Genomic DNA, 27,945 nt, shown 5'->3' with positions numbered 1-27,945 from the left:
TTAAAAACAAACCAGAAATGTCACTTCTTGGATGTTTATTTCTTTTACCTGCTGAACATTTGCATAACAAGTTCTTTGTATTGAGAATAAAAATCCCTTAACACAGGGAAGGTGTTCTAGTTGGTGTGTATAAAAATCTCTTATTTTGGAGATAATGCAGTTATGTGGTTCTTCAAGTATTAATTTTATTTTCAAATTATAGAAACCTAAGTAGAACCTCCATTCTCTTTTGGTGTGTAAAACTCAACTGCTATTTCACTCGATCGCTGAGTTGGCCTTGCATTTGCCTCAAATCCCTGGAAAAAGAACAAAGCAAAAATCAAATTCTCCTTGGTAAAAACAAAACAAACACATTAACTTAAAGTGAACCAGCACTTAGAGGAAAATTGATTTCTCCATCACCCGCTAGTTTTTGTACAGTTTCCTTTGCTTTATGACTAATGTATTTACTCTTTCTTGCATTAAATATCTCAAATGAAGTGCCATAGGTACCTTTGCCAAAGACCAGCAGTAAATGTAATAGGAGATCCAGTCCACGTTCCATCAAGTTATTATAGAATACTCTAACAGTATCATAATTGCGTACTTCTACCTCTCATATAATAGTAGGTTTCACTAATTAAATTATGATAGGACCAACAATTCATGTGAGAGGGGAAGTACACATATATGGTACTTCCAAAGTATTCTATAATTTTCCCGTACACTTCAAATGTATATATTATGAGCTATAGCTCAACTGATACTTTCTTCTCTCATTGGGTTCAAAACCCATCGGGTGCATGTGTAATATCAATAAATTTTTTTTTTTTAAATACTATACATACTAAAGTGAACAGAAGGCACGTTATGAATTGGCTTACCACTTTTCTTTTTGGTTTTTAGTTTGAAAGCAGCTTAAGTATTAATTGTTTATAATTTTTCTTTGCAAAAAAAGTTATCCAAACATCAGCCGTAAGGGTTTCAGTAAATTAAGCCAAAAGCCTAGCTTCATGTAAAAGACTACTATATTGGTCAAGAATAAAGCTTCATCATTGGAATTATCTTTCAAATCTCAGAACAGCCATTATGACTTCTTCTAAAAAGCAGGTGGTGGCAACCACTCCTACTTTGAAATGCCTTATTTAGACTTCTTTAATATATTGGATGTATAATTGTATTGGACCATCCACTCCAGAGAATTCAATGCCAAAAAGACATGTTAATTAAATAAACTAGTATATTCTATATTGAAAATCATCTTGCATCTGACAGTTTTTTTCAAGGGGGGGGGGGGGGGGGGTATTGACAAGGTTAGCGCAATAACTTGCCAATTAGCTATAATACACTATTTGTTAAAAATTGCCTGAAATGCATAGGTAAGATTTGAAACTCATATTCAGATGTTTTTTTAATAACAAAAGCTTATAATTATATCATTATTCCTTAATGTTAGTCCTGCATATCCTTAATTTCTGTGAAGTATTTAATCAAAATTATGTTATCCCAGTTCAGAAACACTTACATCATGAACAGCTTCCCTTAATGCTCTCACTTGCTCTCTTGAAACTGTCCTTACCTATAAAAGAGAAGTTGTATGTTGGAAAGTGCATATATGGAGTGAAGAAAAACAAAACAAAACCAATATTGCATTTATTGGTCAAGAAAATTGTGTGCTTAGTGAAGGACCTTCTTGACTATTGTCCAAATGACACCCTCAGTGCAGGGAGGAACTGTAAGAGAACCAATGTATCTGTAATACTTTCTGCTCCCAAACTTAATAGCTCCTGGGTTAAAGATCCCCAAATCTCTCTCTTCTTTTCCAACTGACTTTATGTGGTGGAACAGCTTCAGAAAAAGGGGGAAGGGCATAAAGAAATCAATAATCAAGAAAATTTGTAGGAAGAAAATCACACTTAAAACTAAGATTTTGATAAATTCAGAAGAATACTACTCTTCTAATGATTCAAGTGTAGTGAAAATGTCATTGAAATAAATGTCAAGCAGCTATTACAATACACAAATGAATTTTTCAAAATTGAAATTCTTGGCATTTTTTGTCAGGTTAAGTCCCTTAATTATGTGTTGAGCTCTATGTTCATTACTGTATTGACAGCTTAAAAAGATCGTGCATGCATGTAATTTTTTTATGTGCATTTAATATATAAAAGTATGCTTTTATCTGAATAATACTTATGTGCGAAAATATTACGCTAGTCTATATGCATGTGTGTGTGAGAGAGTCAGAAAGAGAAAATCATCTAAAAATTCCATTGAAAGGAAGGGGCCAGGGGGCCAAATCTATAATAGTTCCAATAACATCCATCTCCTAACTATGGATTTAATAAAAAAATGTGACACATTACTGTAAATAGTGCACACATTCATATGCATTAATGGATCTCAAAGAGCAAATGAATAGAAAACCATCAAAATACCTTTGATAGTAAGGGATCAGGGCGGCCATATTTGTAAACAATTCCAACAACAGCTATCTCTCCACTAGAGCTTAGATGAACTATGTGGAGCTCCAAGTCATACCTGAAAATAGAAGATTAAAATTTTGTATGGGTACAAAAGCAATGTATGGACTGGGTTGTTCAAAAATCAATTAGCCCAGAGATATATTAAAAGTGAAATGAAGGCAAACAAAAACCTTGATCCATTGAATGTGTGCTCAGATGGTGAATGCCAATGAAATTGTAACAGCTTGTAGTCAGTCCCATTTATGTTAATTTTTCCGGCATCCCCTTTCCACATCACCTGATGAAACATCCGTTTGAGATAATAAATTAATCAATAGTTTTCATCTGATTTAGTACATCTATTACCCATTTATATGGAAATGATTTATCATGACTACTACAAAACTGTCATCAGAGTATATGTATGTGTGTACATGTGCACACACATACAAGTATGAGTGTGTTTATTACATCTTTAAGGAGTTAAAGCTTAGGATTTAGAAGGATCATTTAATTTGTCCATGTGATGCATGTTTCTATAAACAGAATAGGTTAATCATAATGATTAACCTGTCCTGATTCCAAATGGTCCAAGTTGGGGGGTATGCAACTCAAGCATTCATTAGATTAAGCTTGCAAGCATCAACTGAATTGGTACATAATAAAAATCACAACCATGAAAAAAGGATAACAAAGTATAGCTTCAGTGGCAGGCTGGCAGCTTACCGTAATGTCATGTCCTCTGTTCTTCACAACAGCCGGAGCTGGTTGGTAATCCCTTTTTAATTTCCCCAGGCTAGGAAAAACCTGCACCCTTCTGTTCAGAAGATCAATAGGAGATTGCATTTTCCCATTACCACAAGCTTTCCAACGTGGATCGATTTGGCCCCATTTCTTTGGCCCTTTACCAGTTCCTTCGGTATAAGTAAATGGGATTTCATCGTCTATAAGGCATGAAAAGATTGTTCAAATACAGTGATTGAAGTAATCATGATCTGAATATTATGATTTTACATCACTGCACTCTGGCTCAAACTGGTTACAAGTGTGTTTAGAATTCCCATTTTATCTTCCATATCATTTTGAAGGAAAATTATTCATCCTTTCTGAATGTAGCACTCACCAATTGTTTTTTTGTATTAAGCACTCACCAATTGTTATTCTCCCATATCCTAAATAGGATGGTTGATAAGTACTAATAACAGTCCCATTTGCTAACATATAGTGAATTCAATAGTCCTTCCATTACTAGGTGAAGCAAAATGTTATATTCCATTGTCATGCAAATGACCAACATCCAAATGCATCCGTATCTTTAAAGATAAAATCTTACAAAGAAAGTGAAGTAAAAATGTGGAGAGAGAGAGAGAGAATCTTATTTTCTCAGACATAAAGAAAAGAAGAGCAGGCAATCCTAGGACAAGTAAAATAACATTAAAAAGATAAAAAAAAAAGTTTGACTTTCTTTCAGAAAGTGCTGAAACAAACCTAATATTCTAACATTGTTGCCTTGTTTTTTTCTTATCACTTGGAACCCGATGCAACAAGAAGTAAAGAAGCTAATACTTACTTTATTCTCAAGCATAAACCGAAAAAATAAAAAATAAAAATTACAAAGCAAGAACAGAACACATATATAATAATTAAATAACTGTGTATGTGACAGTGGTGCCACTATAGTCTATAGTACTAATTACTGTATAAACAAATTCATATTTTTTTTAAAATAATTTGCATCTGATCTGAATAGCTTAAAAAGTTCAATCACATTCATATTTAGATTGCAATAATCAAGGAGACAACTGTCTTAATTGATAGCCTAGGTAATCAACAATTAAAAAAGTTGACCGGTTTTAGTGAAAATCCTGGACAAGGAGGATTTGTCATGGTGAGATTAATTGTTATTTGGTAAGAAATACAGTTGAGTGCACACTTTACATTGTCTGGAAAATCGGATTTCATGAGAGTTAATTAAAATAGTGCTTTTTGATAATGTGATCTAAGCAAATAAGACATTTGAATCAGAATTCAGGGAGAAAAAAAAAAAAAAAAAACTAACTTGCAGCAACATTAAAGAAAAGAAAAGAGTATAATGTAATCTGGCATACATGCAATTGCCAAAATGTGTTTATCACAGTGCCATCATTATAAAATAATGGTATTTTTCTAAATGTGATTTGATCAAAGAAAGAACTTCCACCCAAAAAAAAAAAGTTGGATTTTCTTGTCTTTGTATGTGTCTATGCAGACGATTGAAAGAAACCATTCTTCAAATCTAAAACATAAACTAAGAACCAGAAAAATCCTTATAAGAGACCTTGAAGATGTAATGAGAAAATTATATGTTTGCATTGCTCATAAGTCATAACTAAAAAATTTTATAAAAAAAAAAAAAAAAAAAAGTAGTTATATGATAGAGAAAGAGGAAACATACCGACTTCAGAATCAGAAGCTGCAGAGAAGTTGTAGGGGTGAGATGAGAGAATGAGGGAAGTGAGAAAGAGAAAAATGGTGATGGGATTGATGTGGAAGAAGATCATGGTTTTTTTTTTTTTTTCTTTTGCTTGGCCTTTGTTGGTGTTTGTGTTTAAAACTTCAGTACAAGTGCCTATGTTGCCTTTATGTCTCTTGCTCTTCACTGTTGCAACTGTGCAAAGATTACTCCTTTCTTGGAGCCCAGCTTTGTCTTTATGTCTCTTGCTCTTCACTGTTGCAACTGTGCAAAGATTACTCCTTTCTTGGAGCCCAGCTAAGCTAAGTACTACTGCACTGAAATGCTTCACTGCTTCTGTAACGGCTTTTCACTCACTCTTTTGTCTTTTCCATGTAGCGGTTAGGATGTACTAATGGCATAAAAAACTCGTGCCTTGTTCTCAATCGACTTTATTTTTATATTTTTTAATGAATAGAATTATTTTCTGGATCTAAATAAAATTTCTCTCAAGGGAAAATTGTATGCTTAAATTGGTTTGAAATAAATTCTTTTAAACTGATGATTAATAAAACCATTAACATATATTTTTAATTTTATGGTATATTTAATTATAAGTTATATGACTTGTTTTAATAATTGGAAATGTTAATGAATGTTCTAAAGGCATTAGTTTAAGAACTATTTTTAGAAATATTTTATAGAAAAATGATAAAACAATTAATTTTTTTGACAGCTTTTTATATATCCTGTGAAAATAGTATTAAAAATTTTCTTAATATGATTTATTAACAATTTCTCTAAAGGCACTCATTAACATCATCCTTTAACAATATATGTAAATAGTGAAGGAAAACTTTTGAACATTTATCTAGTTTATTTAAGGGTAAATTACAACTGACCAACTTTTGGTTTGACCCAAATTTAAGTTACTTACATGTGGTTTAAAATTTGACATTTTACCCACCTAAGATTAACTCAGTTAGAATTTTGTAACTCACATTTGATAAAAGCATGACTAATTATGTAATTTTACTCTACTTTTATATTTCTTTCCTCTAAAAACACAAAAAAAAATATAAAAATATAAGATCAAATAAGATTAAAACGAATCAAGCGAAACACTTGCGTCATGAAATTTCAAACCACAGGTAAACAACTTAAATTGTGGTAAAATCTTAAGTGGATAAAGTGTCAAATTTCAAACCACAAATAATCATTTTAAATTTTGGTCAAATCACAAGTAGGTAAGTTGTAATTTTCCTTTTACTTACTATTGAAAAAGCAAAAGGTAGGACCTACAAACAATGCCTTTTTTCCAAAAACAATACCTAACGTATGAAGAAATAAGCTACAAATAAGCTTCTTTGTTGCGGACCCACGAACAAAAGAAAATTTAAACAAAAAGCCAGCTGATCATCTAAACCCAAAAACAACTCGAATGAATATTTACATGTAATTTTAATCATATTATTTACTAGGAAAATTTAACAATTGCCTTAAAAAGATTGGTTTATAAAATATTTTTTAGAAATATTTTATGAAAAAAAAAAAAAACAATTGATTTTTTTGATAATTTTTTACATTTTCCATAAAAGTGGTATTAAAACTATCCTAAAATAGTCCATTAACAAATGCTCTAAAAACACGCGTTAACAAGACCTTTATTTATTTAATTAATAATTATAAGACTCTTTTTTTGAGGGAAATAATTATAGGACTTATGTAAATGATTTAACATGTTAATTCAATTTGAGTATCCATGCTTACTTTCCTTTTCTTTTTCTTTTTTCTTTTTTGTGTGGAGAAGCCACGTGTAATTTAATTGCCCTTAATCCACCCTTATATATAATGAAATTGCAATGTCCTCTGAAATCTTAAACAATAAAAGTTAAAACTTAATAATGTCTCCATAATTTTAATGAAAATCCTAATGACATGGACAAAATTGAGACAAATCCTATCGTTCAAAAAATTCAACAAATATTTCATCAAATAAAAAATCAACAAATACGCTCCCTTTGTTTCAATAAAATACCTTATGTGAGATAATTTTTTGTATATTTCTGTATTTGGTAATATTAAAATAATTTTTTTTCCAATGGTCATAGGAAAACTATTTCTTAATTTTTACACGAGATAGAATTGTTTTCTGCTAAATAAAGAAACAATCATATCTTATCTAAAGTTAAATGAGGAAAGCCAAGCGATAATTTTCCAACACATTTTCAAATAGCTACTCAATATAGGAAGTTGCGCTAATTTTCTAGGAAATATATTTTTGGAAAATGATTCATTTTCTAAAAAATATTAATGTCGAAACAAACAAGGCATTTAATGTCAAATCCTATCATGACATATGCTAATCCTTATTACCCAAAAAAAAAAATAATAATAATAATAATAATGTCAAGTCCTATCTTTGGGATGCATTTATAAGCCAATTTGTTAACTATTTTTCCTACTATTTGCTAGTTTCAAGTTTTTTTTTTTTTTTTTTTTTTGAGAATCTGCTAGTTTCAAGTGAATCACCTATTTATTTTATTTAATTTTTGCTTATTTTTCCTACTATATACAGGTCTCACATAAATCACCTACTTATTTTATTTATCTTTTACTTTTTATCTACAATACTTTCAGTAATAAAAAATTTCGGCAAAAACTTAGATAAATTATTCCCAAGACACATATAACATCTTACAAATAAGAATGAAGTCTTAATTGGCTTACTGTTCAACAACTATCATACAACTATCATGCATCTACCTTCTTCCAGCTGTTGGTGATGACTATCTATATGAGAATTCAATAAGTTTTTCACAATTGCTAATTTGGATTGATGCATAATAAAAATGTTGTCAATAATGCACACCAGTAAAAGTAATTTTACTTCAATCAAAATAAGATTATGTTAATTATTATAAAAAATATTACATACCTAATATTACTTATGAGCTTCACAAAACTACGTAGAACATGAGCAAAGACGAATTCACCTTGGGACAAGGGAGATAGCCCACCCTAGCCCCAACTCCCTCTCCAAAATTATTTACTTAAAATATATATATATATATATATATACTTATGTGACTATTTAAAGTTCATCCTCTAAAAGTTCAATTAATCCAAAGAGGCTTGGTAATGAAAGAGTGAAATTAAGTATGTGTGTATTTGACAGTTATTTTGTTTCTCAAAAAATAAAAAAAATCCAAAGAAGCTTAGAAAAAAAAAAAGAAAAAGAAATAGCCAGCTAGCTTATTACTCTGAGCCCTCCATTACAAATAATTAAAAAAAAAAAAAAAAAAAAAAAAAAAAAAAAAAAAAACATAAAGCATTTTAGTATTTTAAAAATTTTAAAAAAAAAAATTCCTAATCAATAGGAAAGTAGGGGCAAAAAGAGCAATAAGATGCTATAAGGTGTTTCAAGCAATATTACTCTTTTATTTATTTATTTTTTTTTTAAAAAATGTAGTTTTGCTCTTTTGTGTGTGTGCGCCCTTTTTTCTTTTTCTTTTTTTTTTTATTTTTTTTTTTTATCTATCTATCTATCTATATCATATTTCATATTATATATAATAAAAGTTGAGCTTAGACGCCGTGGTTACACCAAATGTCTTCACCAAATTGCAGAAATTTTATTAAATTTTTAGATTTTTAAAGAACTAAAAATTCATTCTTATCATTAAGTAGTTTATCTCATGAGGATTCTAATTAATTCTTATCATTAATTAGTTTATCTATAAAAAAAAAAAATAAAGATAAAAAAAACTACTTCACGTAAAAGAAAAACTACTTCACCTCACGTAAGAATTTTTTAGTAGTGTATCTTAAAAAATAAAAAAATAAAAAATAAAAAAAATAAAAAAATAAAAAAAAAAGCTACTTCACTCTATTTCACCTACTTCACGTAAAAATTTATAAATTTATTTCTTTTTTGTAGCTAATAACATTAACTATTTTTTTGGGATAAAGTATACCTAAACTTCTTGATTATCTAAGCTCCTTTTTCTTTTTGTTAATATTAAGTTATTTTCTTCTCAAATCCTAGATCTACTAATATTCCTATACACTAACCTATTTAGTACTCCTATCATTATGTGAGCTCACCCCCACAAAAAAGCTGATTAACTTCGCCATCACAAAAATATAGAAAATGCAATGCAATGACTCAAAACAGTAATCAACTCAAAGAACAAGAATACGTTGACAGAGAATAGTGGTGGTGGGATTATGAGCACTAAAACCTTTGAATCTTTGATTCTTTGAACCAATTTTCAGATATAGAATTTCACCATATGAGTCAGGTATACCTACCCTTCTTTTGTTTTGTTTTATTTTTTTAATTTTTTTTTTTGGGTGTGAGGATGAGGTAAAGAAAAAGAAGAATATTTGAATTTGAAAAAGAGTACAAATAAGCCGAGTTTGATTTTTTTTTTTTTTTTTTTTTTTTAGTGAATTCAAGTAGTTCCCAATATAAACAATGCAACACAATAACCACAAGCTTGATCCAATGATTAGGAGGAAGAACAAGATGAGGAAGAGGACCATTAAATGGTAGCATGAAGGTATTAATCATTAGCAATTTTTTCCAAATATAAATGTAATAATGATCTTAAAATAAATAAACTTATATAATTCTCTTAGACTATATCTAATTATATATAATGATTTAATTAAGTAAATAAATCTATTTATTTACTATTTCTTAAGTTTAAATATTACTAAAAAAAATACTAAATGATGTAAGTGGGAAAATTTTAATTCTCTAATTTAATGAAATTAATTAGGTTAGAGAGAAAATCTCTTTGGAACCATATAAAATATTTAAATGAAATATGATTTTTCGATTTTAGATTTATAAATAAACATTTGTTATAGTTTTTTTAATTGAATCTTTTACTAAACCATGTTTTAAATTATTTTATGGATTGCATTTATATATTCAATCTTAGGCATTTTCATTTATATCTGTGTGTATATTGTGGTTTTTTATATTTTAACTTAAACTAAAAGAGTACTTCACTTCCAAAAAAAAAAGTAAAAGAATAATTTATTTTTATTATCTATTTTATTATTTAATTTCAATGAAACTAAGAAATATTTTCTTATTTTCAATTTACATGTAATTCTTGATTAAGCCCTATGCATCGTACGGAAATTTTTGTACTTTCTTTTATTGAAAAAAAAGATATAATTTTTTTTTTTTTTTTTTTGTTCTTATCTTCTTCTCCTATGATTTCTAAGTTGATAAATTGGATTACAATCCAAATTTTCTTCATCTAATCCTTTTATTATTAAGAGTAAATAAAATCATATCTCCAAAATAAATGGATTGCAGCGCCATCATTTTGTTTAGTTGATTTTTTTCATTTTTTTTTTGAAGCCAACCCCATCATTAATATATAATTAACTTCACAAAAAAAATAATGTATGAATTGTATTCATCTCATTTTGGGTATTATTATTATTATTATTATTATTATTATTATTATTTTAGTCTCACAAAATACACATTTGTGGGGCCAAAGAAATTGTGGCCCTGGCCCAGGCCCAGTTTATCTTAGGGTCCACGGCCCAAGCCGAGGAGAGCCACTGCCGAGGATGGCCTCCTGCTCGGCACTTCACTAAATACCCAAAGAAAGGAGCAAACCGAGTGTAGGGGTAAGGCAAGGGAAAAAGCCGCCAACACAGTAACACGGAATTCTGCGTCTGACAAGCCTATACTCAAACCCATGCCCCTGCCCATGAGCTTTTCCAGCAACCCCCAACCACTCTAGGTATGGGTCGACTGGATAGGCCTGCACCCCAAAAAGTAAAATTAACACGTGGATGCAAAAAGGGGAAAGGAACACAGGTATAAAAAGGAGAAGAAAACAAAGCAATGGAGGGGGGTCTCACAACCCATGCTAATAGAGGGTTTAGCTAGTGAAGCCAAGCCCGTCCATACAGAAATTCCCGCAGGAACTGCGACTAAATCGTTAACCTATGCCCAAGGTCATACCTTTCAAGCCCACTCTCTACAAATCATATTGTCGGGATCTTTTGCATGCTAGCCCAACGTCGTTCATGGGGCGTTAAAAATCTGGTCCCTACAATTGGCGCCATCTGTGGGAAGGTTTGTGTCTTGGCATAGACGATAGTTCGAGACAGTTCCCTTGGCATTTCTACCATCTGGTTATGGTATGCTAGCGTAAAGTTCCATTAGGGGCTATGATTCTTGAATAGGGGCTACGCTTTATATCATCAGCTATGCAGATGGTTCTAGGGGCTCGATTGAGGAGCTAAGTTTCCTAAAGCCAAAGCCCCGAAACCAACCACTTACAAGCAAAGGTATAAGTTTTGGACAGAACCAAGGCCTTGTATGGTCCTCGGACTCAAGCCTCTGGGGAAACCAACTACTTAAAAGCAAAAGTACAAGTTTTGGACAGAACCAAGGCCTTGTATGGTCCTCGGACTCAAGCCTCTGGGGAAACCAACTACTTGAAGGCAAACGTACAAGTTTTGGACAGAACCAAGGCCCTGTATGGTCCTCGGACTCAAGCCTCTGGGGAAACCAACTACTTAAAAGCAAAAGTACAAGTTTTGGACAGAACCAAGGCCCTGTATGGTCCTCGGACTCAAGCCTCTGGGGAAACCAACTACTTAAAAGCAAAAGTACAAGTTTTGGACAGAACCAAGGCCTTGTATGGTCCTCGGACTCAAGCCTCTGGGGAAACCAACTACTTAAAAGCAAAAGTACAAGTTTTGGACAGAACCAAGGCCTTGTATGGTCCTCGGACTCAAGCCTCTGGGGAAACCAACTACTTAAAGGCAAACGTACAAGTTTTGGACAGAACCAAGGCCTTGTATGGTCCTCGGACTCAAGCCTCTGGGGAAACCAACTACTTGAAGGCAAACGTACAAGTTTTGGACAGAACCAAGGCCTTGTATGGTCCTCGGACTCAAGCCTCTGGGGAAACCAACTACTTAAAAGCAAAAGTACAAGTTTTGGACAGAACCAAGGCCTTGTATGGTCCTCGGACTCAAGCCTCTGGGGAAACTAACTACTTAAAAGCAAAAGTACAAGTTTTGGATAGAACCAAGGCCTTATATGGTCCTTGGACTCAAGCCTCTGGGGAAACCAACTACTTAAAAGCAAAAGTACAAGTTTTGGACAGAACCAAGGCCTTGTATGGTCCTCGGACTTAAGCCTTTGGGGAAACCAACTACTTGAAGGCAAACGTACAAGTTTTGGACAGAACCAAGGCCTTGTATGGTCCTCGGACTCAAGTCTCTGGGGAAACCAACTACTTAAAAGCAAAAGTACAAGTTTTGGACAGAACCAAGGCCTTGTATGGCCCTCGGACTCAAGCCTCTGGGAAAACCAACTACTTAAGAGGAAAATTGCAGGGTTTAGACACAGCCTGGACGTTGTATGGCCCTAAGGGTCTACCCCAGGTGAGAGCTATCCATTGATAGATGGGTTAATTCCTAGACCGACTGAAATCCGCGGCCTGCCCTCAGATCCTCGGCACCAAGGGAATTGGTGCAACTGCCATAGGGCCAGGCGTTATTAAAACACGGCCAAAGCCCTACACTGCTCGGCAGCCCCCTCGGAAGGTATATTTAGTATTTATCGTTCTCGGACGATCGCTGCGCCTGCGTTATGGGGCATTAAGCCGTTATCTCGGTTAGTTTTCTGAGTTTAGCTTACTGGGAATTATCGTTGTTATACTTGATAATACTTGATAACGCCGATAAATTCAGATTGGTAAGGTTCTGTTTCAAAATTTCCTGTTCTAAATATCACTAAAGGAAAATACATGCATAGCACACCCGTTCACAAAGTAATTGCTGCCGAAAGGAAAAGTACTTAGAAAGGAATAAACTCATCTTTTATTAAGACAAAGAAATAGTACAGCGTACAATGAAAAGCTGGAATAAGCTTATACTAAAGCTAACTACGTAAGCGAAAAGAAAAGATACAAGAGAATGAGGAGAAAGCCGAGGAAGAAGTGCAGAGGAGAGGTTGGCTGCTGTTCCAAGATGTTGTCTAAGGAAACTATTCCTCAACACTTTTACATGCCCATAACTCATGCAGCCAAAGAACCCAACTTGGGGCCTACACCGTTGAAGAAAAGGTGCAGGAAACCTGACCCCAGGCTAGCGCCGCTTAAAGAAAAGGTGCAGAGAACCGGAAGTTGATGAGCCTCCATGGAACCACGCCTGCAGTATCGCAGACGGCGCTGATGGCGGAAAACCTTACTTCTGACGCGTCAAGAATCTGACGCGACCAGTACCTGCTTCGGATTTTGGCTAAAAGAGGTAGAAATACCATCTTCACCTTATCAAGATGGAAGATCATCTTGAGTCGGTGTCCACCTTGACCAGACCACATCACCTTGAGTCTCGGAGGGACTCGGTGCCTCTGTGACGGGCGCAGTTCCTTCACCCCTATACGTGCCTTAGGCATATTACACTAAGGATGGGAAGCACTAAATGTGGAGACTGCGATTATGGTTGAAGGATTACAGTTGTGAAGAAAACTGAAGGGTTTGAATGTAAGAGGAATAACCTCCTGTCCTACTTATTTAAAGGGAAAGGAGGAGATATTTAATTTACGCAGAGTCCCAAGGAATGCTACGGACAAGGAATAGTTTGCTCAAGTTCCAACGCCATTCGTGACCGTAGGATCTGAAGATCCTCGTAAAGGCGCGCCTCGAGTATAGGGGTGTCAAAGGACTCCGCGTGAGTGGGTAAAGGAATGCCTCTTAATTTGGCACGTCCCCCGTGTAAGTGGAAAAATGCAAATATTAATGGAGTGTAAAATCAGAGCCAGCTATGATGTAAGCCCAACATTATCAAAACCCTCCTCCCCAACTAAAAGTCGGGCAGCAGGCTTTTGAGGGGCTATTGTGGGGCCAAAGAAATTGTGGCCCTGGCCCAGGCCCAGTTTATCTTAGGGTCCACGGCCCAAGTCGAGGAGAGCCACTGCCGAGGACGGCCTCCTGCTCAGCACTTCACTAAATACCCAAAGAAATGAGCAAACCGAGTGTAGGGGCAGGGCAAGGGAAAAAGCCGCCAACACAGTAACACAGAATTCTGCGTCTGACAAGCCCATACTCAAACCCATGCCCCTGCCTATGAGCTTTTCCAGCAACCCCCAACCACTCTAGGTATGGGTCAACTGGACAGGCCTGCACCCCAAAAAGTAAAATTAACACGTGGATGCAAAAAGGGGAAAGGAACACAGGTATAAAAAGGAGAAGAAAACAAAGCAATGGAGGGGGTCTCACAACCCATGCTAATAAAGGGTTTAGCTAGTGAAGTCAAGCCCGTCCATACAGAAATTCCCGCAGGAACTGTGACTAAATCGTTAACCTATGCCCAAGGTCATACCTTTCAAGCCCACTCTCTACAAATCATATTGTCGGGATCTTTTGCATGCTAGCCCAACGTCGTTCATGGGGCGTTAAAAATCTGGTCCCTACAACATTCATTATATAATTTAAAAGAAAAATATTTATTTATTTTTATTTTCTATTTTAATATTTAATTTTAAGTAAATTAATTATAAAATTATCAACATATGAATTTTGATTAAGCTATGCATCACACGGGCATAATGCTAGTATATATATATTTTCCTTCAAATTATGATGGGGACGGTACATTTAGTGCATATATGTTCTTTCTTTATTATTAATATTCATTGTCATTTCTTTCTGAATTTTTCCTAATGGTTGGCAAGAATTAAAATATCAAAATCTTTTTGATTCTACAACACCTACAAGAGGAATATTCTCAATCATGAGAGAGATCAAAACTATATGTTGCAATAAAAATACGAAGATAACTTTCTAAAGGATTTTTTGATTTTGTACATTAAAATAGGCATTATTGTAAAATTTAATATACTATCAATCATAGATAATTTTAGTTGTAAGGTTGAATTTAATCAACCATGTGTTGGCTTTATTCCATGACAAATTTTCTTGTAATATAGCACTTAGAAATCCTGTATTTAGGTGGGAATCATGTAAGGGTAGTGTGTGAGAGAGTGTGAAGAAATGCTCAAGATTGTATAGTGAAGCAGGGACTCGCGGCTGGATCTCACGGGTGACTCGCGGCTTCAAGCCGCCAGAAGCAGCACACGTGCAGAGCATGTAGGGGAGCTGAACAGTCATGCCAACTGGAGCACTACAGGACAAAAATCCAGACTGGCCATTCAGCTAGCTCGCGGCTTGAACTCGCGACTCAGTCAAATCGCAAGGTTAAGTCGCCAGCCAGCCCTGTTTTTGGAAAAACTGACTCTTCGCATTCTATTCTCACACCAATATAAATACCCCTCATTCCCACAAAATATGAGTGGCTATTCAGAAAGAAAAACCCTAAGAGAGGTTTCTTTAAAACACCCACCCAATTAGAGAGAGCTACTCATTCTTAGAGAGAAATCTTTGTAGTCTCTTCTCATTCCCTCTCTCATTGTCATACCTATTGAGAGGAGATTTATATCCAAACACTACCCATACCCATTTAGAGTATTGAGTGTTTTTGGAGTTTTGGGAAGCATTGGAAGATGCCAAGGATGGCGGATGCTATGGTCAAGTAGCGGAATCCGGTAAGCTAGAAAAGAAAAAGGTTCGGCGCAACCTCGTTGGAGTAAGAAGCTTGGAGGGCTTAGGTACATCGGGTAGATTAGGCTTGGAAGGTCTATTGCTGTTCATGTATCTCAACTACATTTTCTAGTGGATTATTGACCGCTTGGAGGGCGGCGGAGAGGTTTTACGCCGAGGGCTTCGGTTTCCTCTTCGATAACACATCGCGTGTTGTCCTTGTGTTTGCATCTCTCTTCCCTTTATCTTTGCCTTTTATTTTCTGCTATGGATGTGATTTATAATTGGCTTAGATTGATTTCCAATTCTGTTTATAGCTTATGTTCATTTTTCGCACACTAGTTGTTTGACATAAAGCTTGATTTGGTTATTTTGTATTTGGGGGTCTAAACGTTCAAGGGTGTTTTATACACATATTTGAACTTTCATTAGTGATTTAAAAAAAAATGTTAAATTTCATTTTAATAGAAGATTTATTTGAAATACATTGAAAAATAATTATTTTTTTATCTTTTATGTTGTTTATTTATTAACATAGATTGAAATTGAATACAATTTTTTTTTTTTACGTTAAATTAAATCACATTGCTGCGAAGTGTTGTTTTTTCTAATGACTACTAAATAAAATAACACAAATTCTTCTATCAATAACAATGAATTAAAAGGCCACATTTTATTAAGCATTTTCTCGCACAATCATACACTCCAAAAAACTTCAGCCCCAAAACCTCCTTCTCAAACCGATTCTCCAACTCTTCTAGCTAAGACATTCGCAATCCTTCCTCTCCCACTCTCTCTATTTTCCAAAATTATTAGGTCTCTCTCTAACTCCATGACCAAGCATTGCCATCTTTGCTCTTCACTCTTTGAACATAGCACTCATTGATCCACTCTCTCTATCTCTCACTTTTACTTAAAATCAGGCCCAAATATGTCTCAATGTCCTCCACTCTCATACAAACTCTCTCTCTCTCTCTCTCTCTCTCTCTCTCTTAGATTGATGTCTCTCTCTCAAAGATCGGTGCTTCACTCTCTCTTTCGCTCAAATCAATGTCTCTCTTTTAGTGGGTCACTCTCTTGATGGGTCTCTCTCTTTCTGCCTCGTCCCTCCATGGTGGACCGTGGTGATTGGTGGTTGTGGAAGTGGTGCTCAGTTGAGTCCGGTGATGAGTTGTGGACATGTTGTTGAAAGTCACTCCTATATTCCCAGTCAAGCCTCGATGGCTGCTTTTAGGGCTTCAATTGGCTAGTGGCAGCAGTGAGTGCTAATAGAGACAGACCTAATCTAGAGTTTGAGAGTGAGAATATGTGGTGGTGGTCGGAAAATCGATCGTTGGGTTTTGAGATCAATGACATGAGATTTTAATTTGAGAGTGAGAAGGAGAGAGTTTTTTTCTTTTTAGGGAGACAAACGGATGAGAAATGAAAAGGTTGGGGTCTAAATTGATAGATTTATGCGAGGGAAAGGAAAAACAAAATACAAAATACAAAAAAAAAAAAAAAAAAAAAGGGAGAAAAAAATTGGACTTTTGGGCAATTAACAAGTTTCTTGTGGTGGTTGCTTAAACCGCCGCTATAACTAAAAAATGCCGCAAAAAGACATATTGTGGCGCCATTATAACTAAATCAAATGCTGCCAAAAAATATATATTGCGGCAGTTTTATATACCGCTGCTGTAGTATGCCGCAAAAGGGTATATTTATTGCGGCGAGTTTATGGAGCACCGCTATAGCTAATTCTAACACCACTAAAGCAAGTATATTGCGATGGTTTATATAGCGCCATTATAGTACGCTGCAAAAGGCTTGATATATTGCATCGGTCCAATGAAATGCCGTAATATATATCATCTACAGGGGCAGGCCAAAAAAGCACTGTAATATATGATATATAGCAGCAGTTTTCGCAACCGCCGCAATAGCTCGATTTTCTTGTAGTGATGATCATTATCAAAACTACTATATTTTGCAACCAAAAAAAAATGAAAATAATTTTTTTAAAGGATTGTTTGATTTGTAGATTAAAATGATAATTATTGTAAAAGCTAGTATATAATCAATCAAATATCATTTTTGGGATATAAAGAACGATAAATTCTATTTTGATAAATGATTTTATTTCAAATGCATTGAAAAAATTTATTTTGTGTCTAAATATTTATTCCCAAATTATTATAACATATAATGAGTATTATATATGAGCCATATAAATAATTTCTTGTTAAAATTTTCAAAATGAATTGTACACGCTTATCACGGGGACATCGACTAATATATATAAAACTAAAACTTTTGACTTTTTTTTTGAAAAAAAATTATTGCTCATATTTTCCGAGACATTATTTTAATGTATATTTTTAATTGAGTTTAGATTCTATAAGCATTCTTTATATAAAACTTCTTACTTTAAGTATCGTTTTAGTTGTTTTTTGGATTGTGTATAAAACTGTGTAAAGCAATTTGCGTGTACAAGTATTACCCATATCACAGTGATGTTCATGTGTAAATGTTTTGTTAACAAGCTTCTCAATCTATATGTTTTCCCATTCAAGTTATTCAGCTACTAAACAATGAGCTATGGAATCAATCTTTGGATTACGAAATGTTTTTAGTCACAGGTTTAAGACATTTTTTCTTCCTTAGTTTCAACAAGGACTAGGGATAAAAGAGTTTACCATATAAACTGTTGGGCTTTGTGGAGCCTAGTTGTATTTGATCCGATTGACGATCTAACCCGACCCGAAATGGGAGATTTTCTAAGGCTTAGTCCATGGAGTGAAGGCTTGGGCCAACAAGCCCAAGCCGTAGCGCTTATGGACAAGCCTCTGTGGGGTTTGGGGGTAGGATGTAGAAAAACATTGTTTTGGTGATTAGGGTTTTGTTGTTGACGTTTTTTAGAATGAGAAAAAACTATACTGCCGCACCTTGTATTTTTCCCTGATAATAGTGAAATCCCTGCAACTCCGTGGACGTAGGCAAATTACCGAACCACGTAAATATTGTCTTGTGCGTGTGATTATTTTTCTTTGGTGTGTGTTTTCTCTATTCTTCGTTTCTCACAGGTTTGGGAATTTCGGGTTAATTCCCTACATAAACCAGCTAGAACCCACTAATTATAGTCATGAGAAAATATTCCCACACACTTTTACCTTTATTATTTTACACGTCTACAATTGATACAAAAATGTACACATTTTAAAAAGTGGAAAAAATATCCCCACATTTAAAATATAAAAGTGGATATGAAAAAATAGATGTAAGAAAATAAAAATGACAAAATTTAGTTAAAAAAATTGGTTGTAGTCTAAAACTACAACCTTACTTAATATCTTTTTATTAGTGGTGAATTTTGAGAATTCTACTATTGGATTGCATATTCTTTTTATATTCTTCATGCTTGTAAAATTTCTAGAAAATTAATGATCAATAGTTATGCCATCAACAAATTGTTTAGATTACAAGCTTTTGTATTTTAAAATTATGCATATAGTATATAATATCCGATTGATATAAAATTTGACATGCGTATTAAAAGTGTAAAAAACATACAATTCAACGGTTAAATTTTCAAAATATGTAGTATTATTTATTTTATTGAACAAAGTTGTAGCCTTAGACTACAATCAATTTTGTAACTTAACTTTATCATGATAAAAGTCCTTAAAGTCATATTAATGAGACAATATCGAAGATTGATAGTTGACCCAAACATTAGTAAAAAGCATTCTTCTGTGCTTAATCCCATATGAATGCCCTTTTGTTGACAAGCAATTTACGTTATTGCCTCAGTTTTTGTGTTATTAGCAATTACAAACAAGAAGCGATACAAGCTGACCAAAACACTTTAACCAAATTTTGAAGGGCAATGCTACATGGATTGCCACAATATTGCATGTCCATATTCTGCGCTTGTTTTGTCACTCTTTAACAAGACACACCTCCAAACAAACAACCATGAAGAAATCCATTCGGGGGAATGATGAATGGTAACGATGTACGTATGAACCACATGGTAAAGTGCTCCTAATTTCATATTTCAAATGGTGTAGTATTAACTTAAAAACAAACCAGAAATGTCACTTCTTGGATGTTTATTTCTTTTACCCGCTGAACGTGCGCATAACAAGTTCTTTGTATTGAGAATAAAAATCCCTAAACACAGGGAAGGTGTTCTAGTTGGTGTGTATAAAAATCTCTTATTTTGGAGATAATGCAGTTATGTGGTTCTTCAAGTATTAATTTTATTTTCAAATTATAGAAACCTAAGTAGAACCTCCATTCTCTTTTGGTGTGTAAAACTCAACTGCTATGTCACCCGATCGCTGAGTTGGCCTTGCATTTGCCTCAAATCCCTGGAAAAAGAACAAAGCAAAAATCAAATTCCCCTTGGTAAAAACAAAACAAACACATTAACTTAAAGTGAACCAGCACTTAGAGTCTTAGAGGAAAATTGATTCTGTAAAAGTTTCCTTTGCTTTATGACTAATGTATTTACACGTTCTTGCATTAAATATCTCAAATGAAGTGCCACAATTAGCTTTGCCAAAGACCAGCAGTAAATGTAATAGAAGAACCAGTCCACATACTTTCAAGTTATTATAGAATACTCCAAGATAACCATAATTGTGTACTTCTACCTCTCATATAATAGTGGATCCCACTAATTAAATTTATGATTAGATCAACAATTCATGTGAGAGAGGGAGTACACATATATGGCACTCCCGAAGTATTCTATAATTTTTCAGTATATATATTATGAGTTATAGCTCAACTGATACTTCCTTCTCTCGTTGGGTTCAAAACCCATTGGGTGCATGTGTAATACCAATAAATTTTTTTTTTTTAATTACTATACATACTAAAGTGAACAGAAGGCACGTTATGGATTGGCTTACCACTTTTCTTTTTGGTTTTTAGGTTGAAAGCAACTTAATTATTAACTGTTTATAATTTTTCTTTGCAAAAAAAGTTATCCAAACATCAGCCGTAAGGGTTTCGGTAAATTAAGACAAAAGCCTAGCTTCAAGTAAAAGACTACTATATTGGTCAAGAATAAAGCTTCATAATTGGAATTATCCTTCAAATCTCAGAACAGCCATTATGACTTCTAAAAAGCAGGTGGTGGCAAACACTCCTACTTTGGAATGCCTTCTTTAGACTTCTTTAATATATTGGATGTATATTTGTATTGGACCATCCACTCCGGAGATTTCAATGCCAAAAAGACATGTTAATTAAATCAACTAGTATATTCTATATTGAAAATCATCTTGCATCTGACAGTTTTTTTCCGCGGGGGGGGGGGGGGGGGGGGGGGGGGGGGGGGGGGGGGGGGTGGGTGTATTGACAAGGTTAGCGCAATAACTTGCCAATTAGCTATAATACTTTAAAAATTGCCTGAAATGCTTAGGTGAGATTTGGAACTCAGATTCAGATGTTTTTTTAATAACAAAAGCTTATAATTATATCATTATTCCATAAGGTTAGTCCTGCATATCCTTAATTTCTGTGGAGTATTTAATCAAAATTATGTTATCCCAGTTCAGAAACACTTACATCATGAACAGCTTCCCTTAATGCTCTCACTTGCTCTCTTGAAACTGTCCTTACCTATAAAAGAGAAGTTGTATGTTGGAAAGTGCATATGTGGAGTGAAGAAAAAGAAAACAAAACCAATATTGCATTTATTGGTCAAGAAAATTGTGTGCTTAGTGAAGGACCTTCTTGACTATTGTCCAAATGACACCCTCAGTGCAGGGAGGAACTGTAAGAGAACCAATGTATCTGTAATACTTTCTGCTCCCAAACTTAATAGCTCCTGGGTTAAAGATCCCCAAATCTCTCTCTTCTTTTCCAACTGACTTTATGTGGTGGAACAGCTTCAGAAAAAGGGGGAAGGGCATAAAGAAATCAATAATCAAGAAAATTTGTAGGAAGAAATAATCACACTTAAAACTAAGATTTTGATAAATTCAGAAGAATACTACTCTTCTAATGATTCAAGTGTAGTGAAAATGTCATTGAAATAAATGTCAAGCAGCTATTACAATACACAAATGAATTTTTCAAAATTGAAATTCTTGGCATTTTTTGTCAGGTTAAGTCCCTTAATTATGTATTGAGCTCTATGTTCATTACTGTATTGACAGCTTAAAAAGATCGTGCATGCATGTAATTTTTTATGTGCATTTAATATATAAAAGTATGCATTTATCTGAATAATACTTATGTGCGAAAATATTACCCAAGTCTATATGCATGTGTGTGTGAGAGAGTCAGAAAGAGAAAATCATCTAAAAATTCCATTGAAAGGAAGGGGCGAGGGGGCCAAATCTATAATAGTTCCAATAACATCCATCTCCTAACTATGGATTTAATAAAAAAATGTGACACATTACTGTAAATAGTTCACACATTCATATGCATTAACGGATCTCAAAGAGCAAATGAATAGAAAACCATCAAAATACCTTTGATAGTAAGGGATCAGGGCGGCCATATTTGTAAACAATTCCAACAACAGCTATCTCTCCACTAGAGCTTAGATGAACTATGTGGAGCTCCAAGTCATACCTGAAAATAGAAGATTACAATTTTGTATGGGTACAAAAGCAATGTATGGACTGGGTTGTTCAAAAATCAATTAGCCCAGAGATGTATTAAATGTGAAATGAAGGCAAACAAAAACCTTGATCCATTGAATGTGTGCTCAGATGGTGAATGCCAATGAAATTGTAACAGCTTGTAGTCAGTCCCATTTATGTTAATTTTTCCGGCATCCCCTTTCCACATCACCTGATGAAACATCCGTTTGAGATAATAAATTAATCAATAGTTTTCATCTGATTTAGTACATCTATTACCCATTTATATGGAAATGATTTATCATGACTACTACAAAACTGTCATCAGAGTATATGTGTGTGTGTACATGTGCACACACATACAAGTATGAGTGTGTTTATTACATCTTTAAGGAGTTAAAGCTTAGGATTTAGAAGGATCATATAATTTGTCCATGTGATGCATGTTTCTATAAACAGAATAGGTTAATCATAATGATTAACCTGTCCTGGTTCCAAATGGTCCAAGTTGGGGGGTATGCAACTCAAGCATTCATTAGATTAAGCTTGCAAGTATCAACTGAATTGGTACATAATAAAAATCACAACCATGAAAAAGGGATAACAAAGTATAGCTTCAGTGGCAGGCTGGCAGCTTACCGTAATGTCATGTCCTCTGTTCTTCACAACAGCCGGAGCTGGTTGGTAATCCCTTTTTAATTTCCCCAGGCTAGGAAAAACCTGCACCCTTCTGTTCAGAAGATCAATAGGAGATTGCTTTTTCCCATTACCACAAGCTTTCCAACGTGGATCGATTTGGCCCCATTTCTTTGGCCCTTTACCAGTTCCTTCGGTGTAAGTAAATGGGATTTCATCGTCTATAAGGGATGAAAACAGTGTTCAAATACAGTGATTGAAGTAATCATGATCTGAATATTACTATTTTACATCACTGCACTCTGGTTCAAACTGGTTACAAGTGTGTTTAGACTTCCCATTTTATCTTCCATATCATTTTGAAGGAAAATTATTCATCCTTTCTGAATGTAGCACTCACCAATTGTTATTCTTCCATATCCTAAATAGGATGGTTGATAAGTACTAATAACAGTCCCATTTGCTAACATATAGTGAATTCAATAGTCCTTCCATTACTAGGTGAAGCAAAATGTTATATTCCATTGTCATGCAAGTGACCAACATCCAAATGCATCCGTATCTTTAAAGATAAAATCTTACAAAGAAAGTGAAGTAAAAATGTGAAGAGAGAGAGAGAGAGAGAATCTTATTTTCTCAGACATAAAGAAAAGAAGAGCAGGCAATCCTAGGACAAGTAAAATAACATTAAAAATGAAAAAAAAAAAAGTTTGACTTTCTTTCAGAAAGTGCTGAAACAAACCTAATATTCTAACATTGTTTCCTTGTTTTTCTCATATCACTTGGAACCCGATGCAACAAGAAGGAAAGAAGCTAATACTTACTTTATTCTCAAGCATAAACCGAAAAAATAAAAAATAAAAATTACAAAGCAAGAACAGAACACATATATAACTGTGTATGTGACAGTGGTCCACTATAGTCTATAGTATTAATTACTGTATAAACAAATTCATATTTTTATTAAAATAATTTGCATCTGATCTGAGTAGCTTAAAAAGTTCAATCACATTCATATTTAGATTGCAATAATCAAGGAGACAACTGTCTTAATTGATAGCCTAGGTAATCAACAATTAAAAAAGTTGACCGGTTTTAGTGAAAATCCTGGACAAGGAGGATTTGTCATAGTGAGATTAATTGTTATTTGGTAAGAAATACAGTTGAGTTTACATTGTCTGGAAAATCGGATTTCATGAGAGTTAATGCAATTGCCAAAATGTGTTTATCACAGTGCCATCATTATAAAATAATGATGGGAAGAACTTCCACCCCAAAAAAAAAAGTTGGATTTTCTTGTCTTTGTATGTGTCTATGCAGACGATTGAAAGAAACCATTCTTCAAATCTAAAACATAAACTAAGAACCAGAAAAATCCTTATAAGAGACCTTGAAGATGTAGTGAGACAATTATATGTTTGCATTGCTCATAAGTCATAACTAAAAAAAATTTATTAAAAAAAAAAAAAAAAAGCTATATGATAGAGAAAGAGAAAACATACCGACTTCAGAATCAGAAGCTGCAGAGAAGTTGTAGGGGTGAGATGAGAGAATGAGAGAAGTGAGAAAGAGAAAAATGGTGATGGGATTGATGTGGAAGAAGATCATGGTTTTTTTTTTTTTTTTTGCTTGGCCTTTGTTGGTGTTTGTGTTTAAAACTTCAGTCCAAGTGCCTATGTTGTCTTTATGTCTCTTGCTCTTCACTGTTGCAACTGTGCAAAGATTACTCCTTTCTTGGAGCCCAGATAACCTAAGTACTACTGCACTGAAATGCTTCACTGCTTCTGTAACGGCTTTTTACTCACTCTTTTGTCTTTTCCATGTAGCGGTTAGGAGGTACTAATGGCATAAACAACTCGTGCCTTGTTCTCAATCGACTTTATTTTTATATTTTTTAATGAATAGAATTATTTTCTGGATCTAAATAAAATTTCTCTCAAGGGAAAATTGTATGCTTAAATTGGTTTGAAATAAATTCTTTTAAACTGATGATTAATAAAACCATTAACATATATTTTTAATTTTATGGCATATTTAATTATAAGTTATATGACTTGTTTTAATAATTGGAAATGTTAATGAATGTTCTAAAGGCATTAGTTTAAGAACTATTTTTAGAAATATTTTATAGAAAAATGATAAAACAATTAATTTTTTTGACAGCTTTTTATATATCCTATGAAAGTAGTATTATAAATTTTCTTAATATGATTTATTAACAATTTCTCTAAAGGCACTCATTAACATCATCCTTTAACAATATATGTAAATAGTGAAGGAAAACTTTTGAACATTTATCTAGTTTATTTAAAGGCAAATTACAACTTACCAACTTATGGTTTGACCCAAATTTAAGTTACTTACATGTGGTTTGAAATTTGACATTTTACCTACCTAAGATTAACTCAGTTAGAATTTTGTAACTCACATTTGATAAAAGCATGGCTAATTATGTAATTTTGCTCCACTTTTATATTTCTTTCCTCTAAAAACATAAAAAAATATAAAAATGTAAGATCAAATAAGATTAAAACGAATCAAGCGAAACACTTGTGTCATGAAATTTCAAACCACAGGTACACAACTTAAATTTTGGTAAAATCTTAAGTAGATAAAGTGTCAAATTTCAAACCACAAGTAATCATTTTAAATTTTGGTCAAATCACAAGTAGGTAAGTTATAATTTTCCTTTTACTTACTGTTGAAAAAGCAAAAGGTAGGACCTACAAACAATGCCTTTTTTCCAAAAACAATACCTAACGTATGAAGAAATAAGCTAAAAATAAGCTTCTTTGTTGCGGGCCCACGAACAAAAGCAAATTTAAACAAAAAGCCAGCTGATCATCTAAACCCAAAAACAACTCGAATGAATATTTACATGTAATTTTAATCATATTATTTACTAGGAAAATTTAACAATTGCCTTGAAAAGATTGGTTTATAAAATATTTTTTAGAAATATTTTATGAAAAAATAAAAAAAATAATTGATTTTTTTGATAATTTTTTACATTTTCCATAAAAGTGGTATTAAAACTATCCTAAAATAGTCCATTAACAAATGCTCTAAAAACACACGTTAACAAGACCTTTATTTATTTAATTAATAATTATAAGACTCTATTTTTGAGGGAAATAATTATAGGACTTATGTAAATGATTTAACATGTTAATTCAATTTGAGTATCCATGTGAAAGTTCAAATAGTGTATAAAACATGCTTGAATGTTTAGACCCCCAAATACAAAATAACCAATTCAAGCTTTATGACAAACAACTAGTGTGCGGAAAATGAACATAAGCTATACACAGAATTGGTAAACAATCTAAGCCAATTAAAAACACATCCACAGTAGAAAATAAAAGGCAAAGATTAAGGGAAGAGAGATGCAAACACAAGGACAACACCTAATGTGTTATCGAAGAGGAAACCGAAACCCTCAGCGTAAAACCTCTCCGCCGCCCTCCAAGCGGTCAATAATCCCCTAGAAAATGTAGTTGGGATACATGAACAGTAATAAACCCTCCAAGCCTAATCTACCCGATATACCTAAGCCTTCCAAGCTTCTTGCTCCAACAAGGTTGCGCCGAACCTTTTTCTTTTCTAACTTACCAAATTCCGCTATAATCCATAGCATCCGCCATCCTTGGTATCTTCCAATGCTTCCCAAAGCTCCAAAAACACTCAACACTCTAAATGGTTGTGGGTAGTGTTTGGATAGAAATCTCCTCTCAATAGGTGAAAGTTCAAATAATGTGTAAAACATCCTTGAACGTTTAGACCCCCAATTACAAAATAACCAATTCAAGCTTTATGTCAAACAACTAGTGTGCGGAAAATGAACAAAAGCTATAAAACAGAATTGGTAAACAATCTAAGCCAATTAAAATCACATCCATAGCAGAAAATAAAAGGAAAAGATAAAGGGAAGAGAGATGCAAACACAAGGGCAACACACGATGTGTTATCGAAGAGGAAACCGAAGCCCTCGGCGTAAAACCTCTCCGCCGCCCTCCAAGTGGTCAATAATCCACTAGAAAATGTAGTTGGGATAAATGAACAGCAATAGACCCTTTAAGCCTAATCTACCTGATGTACCTAAGCCCTCCAAGCTTCTTGCTCCAACGAAGTTGCGTCGAACCTTTTTCTTTTTTAGCTTACCGGATTCCACTATAATCCATAGCATCCGCCATCCTTGGCATCTTCCAATGCTTCCCAAAGCTCCAAAAACACTCAACACTCTAAATGGGGGTGGGTAGTGTTTGGATAGAAATCTCCTCTCAATAAGTATGACAATGAGAAAGGGAATGAGAAGAGACTACAAAGATTTTTCTCTAAGAATGAGTAGCTCTCTCTAATTGGGTGGGTGTTTTGAAGAAACCTCTCTTAGGATTTTTCTTTCTGAATAGCCACCCATATTTTGTGAGAATGAGGGGTATTTATACTGGTGTGAGAATGGAATACGAAGAGTTAGTTTTTCCAAAACAGGGTTAGCTGGCAACTTGACCTTGCGACTTGACTGAGTCACGAGTTCAAGCCGCGAGCTAACTAAATGGCCAATCTGGATTTTTGTCCTGTAGTGCTCCAGCTGGCATGACTGTTCAGCTCCCCTACATGCTCTGCGCGTGTGCATCTTTTGGCGGCTTGCAAGCCGCGAGCCTCCCACGAAATCCAGCCGAGAGTCCCTGCTTCACTGCACAGTCTTGAGCATTTTTTCACACTCTCTCACACACTACCCTTACATGATTCCCACCTAAATACAGGATTTCTAAGTGCTGCATTACAAGCAAATTTGTCAAAGAATAAAGCCAACACATGGTTGATTAAATTCAAGTTTACACCATGCTTACTTTTCTTTTCTTTTTCTTTTTTCTTTTTTGTGTGGAGAAGCCACGTGTAATTTAATTGCCCTTAATCCACCCTTATATATAATGAAATTGCAATGTCCTTTGAAATCTTAAACAATAAAAGTTAAAACTTAATAATGTCTCCATAATTTTAATGAAAATCCTAATGACATGGACAAAATTGAGACAAATCCTATCATTCCAAAAATTCAACAAATATTTCATCAAATAAAAAATCAACAAATACGCTCCCTTTGTTTCAATAAAAAACCTTATGTGAGATAATTTTTTGTATATTTCTGTATTTGGTTATATTAAAAAAAAAAAAAATTTCAATGGTCATAGGAAAACTATTTCTTAATTTTTACACGAGATAGAATTGTTTTCCGCTAAATAATGAAACAA

General features: G+C 33.8%; 1 protein-coding gene across 3 annotated transcripts; it reads right to left on the bottom strand.

Annotated features, from left to right (window-relative positions):
- On the bottom strand, window positions 1-24,422 carry LOC126693673 (alpha carbonic anhydrase 4-like). Of its 3 annotated transcripts, none has more exons than XM_050389770.1 (7): window positions 24,196-24,422; window positions 3,171-3,388; window positions 2,636-2,742; window positions 2,418-2,520; window positions 1,669-1,827; window positions 1,505-1,558; window positions 1-296 (listed from the first exon to the last, which is right to left on the bottom strand). In XM_050389770.1, the coding sequence occupies exons 1-7, from the start codon at window positions 24,299-24,301 to the stop codon at window positions 207-209; spliced, it is 837 nt and encodes a 278-aa protein (XP_050245727.1). In that variant the 5' UTR covers window positions 24,302-24,422; the 3' UTR covers window positions 1-206. The 3 variants fall into 3 exon arrangements, with proteins under 3 accessions (XP_050245727.1, XP_050245726.1, XP_050245725.1); XM_050389769.1 differs by lacking the exon at window positions 24,196-24,422 and adding an exon at window positions 4,879-5,064; XM_050389768.1 differs by lacking the exons at window positions 1-296; window positions 1,505-1,558; window positions 1,669-1,827; ... (1 more) ...; window positions 2,636-2,742; window positions 3,171-3,388 and adding exons at window positions 19,536-19,822; window positions 21,030-21,083; window positions 21,194-21,352; ... (1 more) ...; window positions 22,162-22,268; window positions 22,697-22,914 and having other exon boundaries at window positions 24,196-24,420.
- Window positions 24,423-27,945: the final 3,523 nt, after the last annotated feature.

This window comes from Quercus robur, chromosome 7 (genome assembly GCF_932294415.1).
Source record: "Quercus robur chromosome 7, dhQueRobu3.1, whole genome shotgun sequence".
Classification (NCBI taxonomy): domain Eukaryota; kingdom Viridiplantae; phylum Streptophyta; class Magnoliopsida; order Fagales; family Fagaceae; genus Quercus; species Quercus robur.
The sequence above is the reverse complement of the archived record's forward strand: the minus strand, read 5'-3'. Positions and strand labels throughout refer to the sequence as shown.

Coding starts and splice junctions, on each gene's coding strand:
- LOC126693673 (XM_050389770.1), bottom strand. CDS start 24,301: ATGATCTTCTTCCACATCAATCCCATCACCATTTTTCTCTTTCTCACT. Junction 1,828..2,417: donor CTGATCCCTTACTATCAAAG/GTATTTTGATGG, acceptor CTTTTTCTGAAG/CTGTTCCACCACATAAAGTC. Junction 297..1,504: donor TAAGGGAAGCTGTTCATGAT/GTAAGTGTTTCT, acceptor TTCTTTTTCCAG/GGATTTGAGGCAAATGCAAG.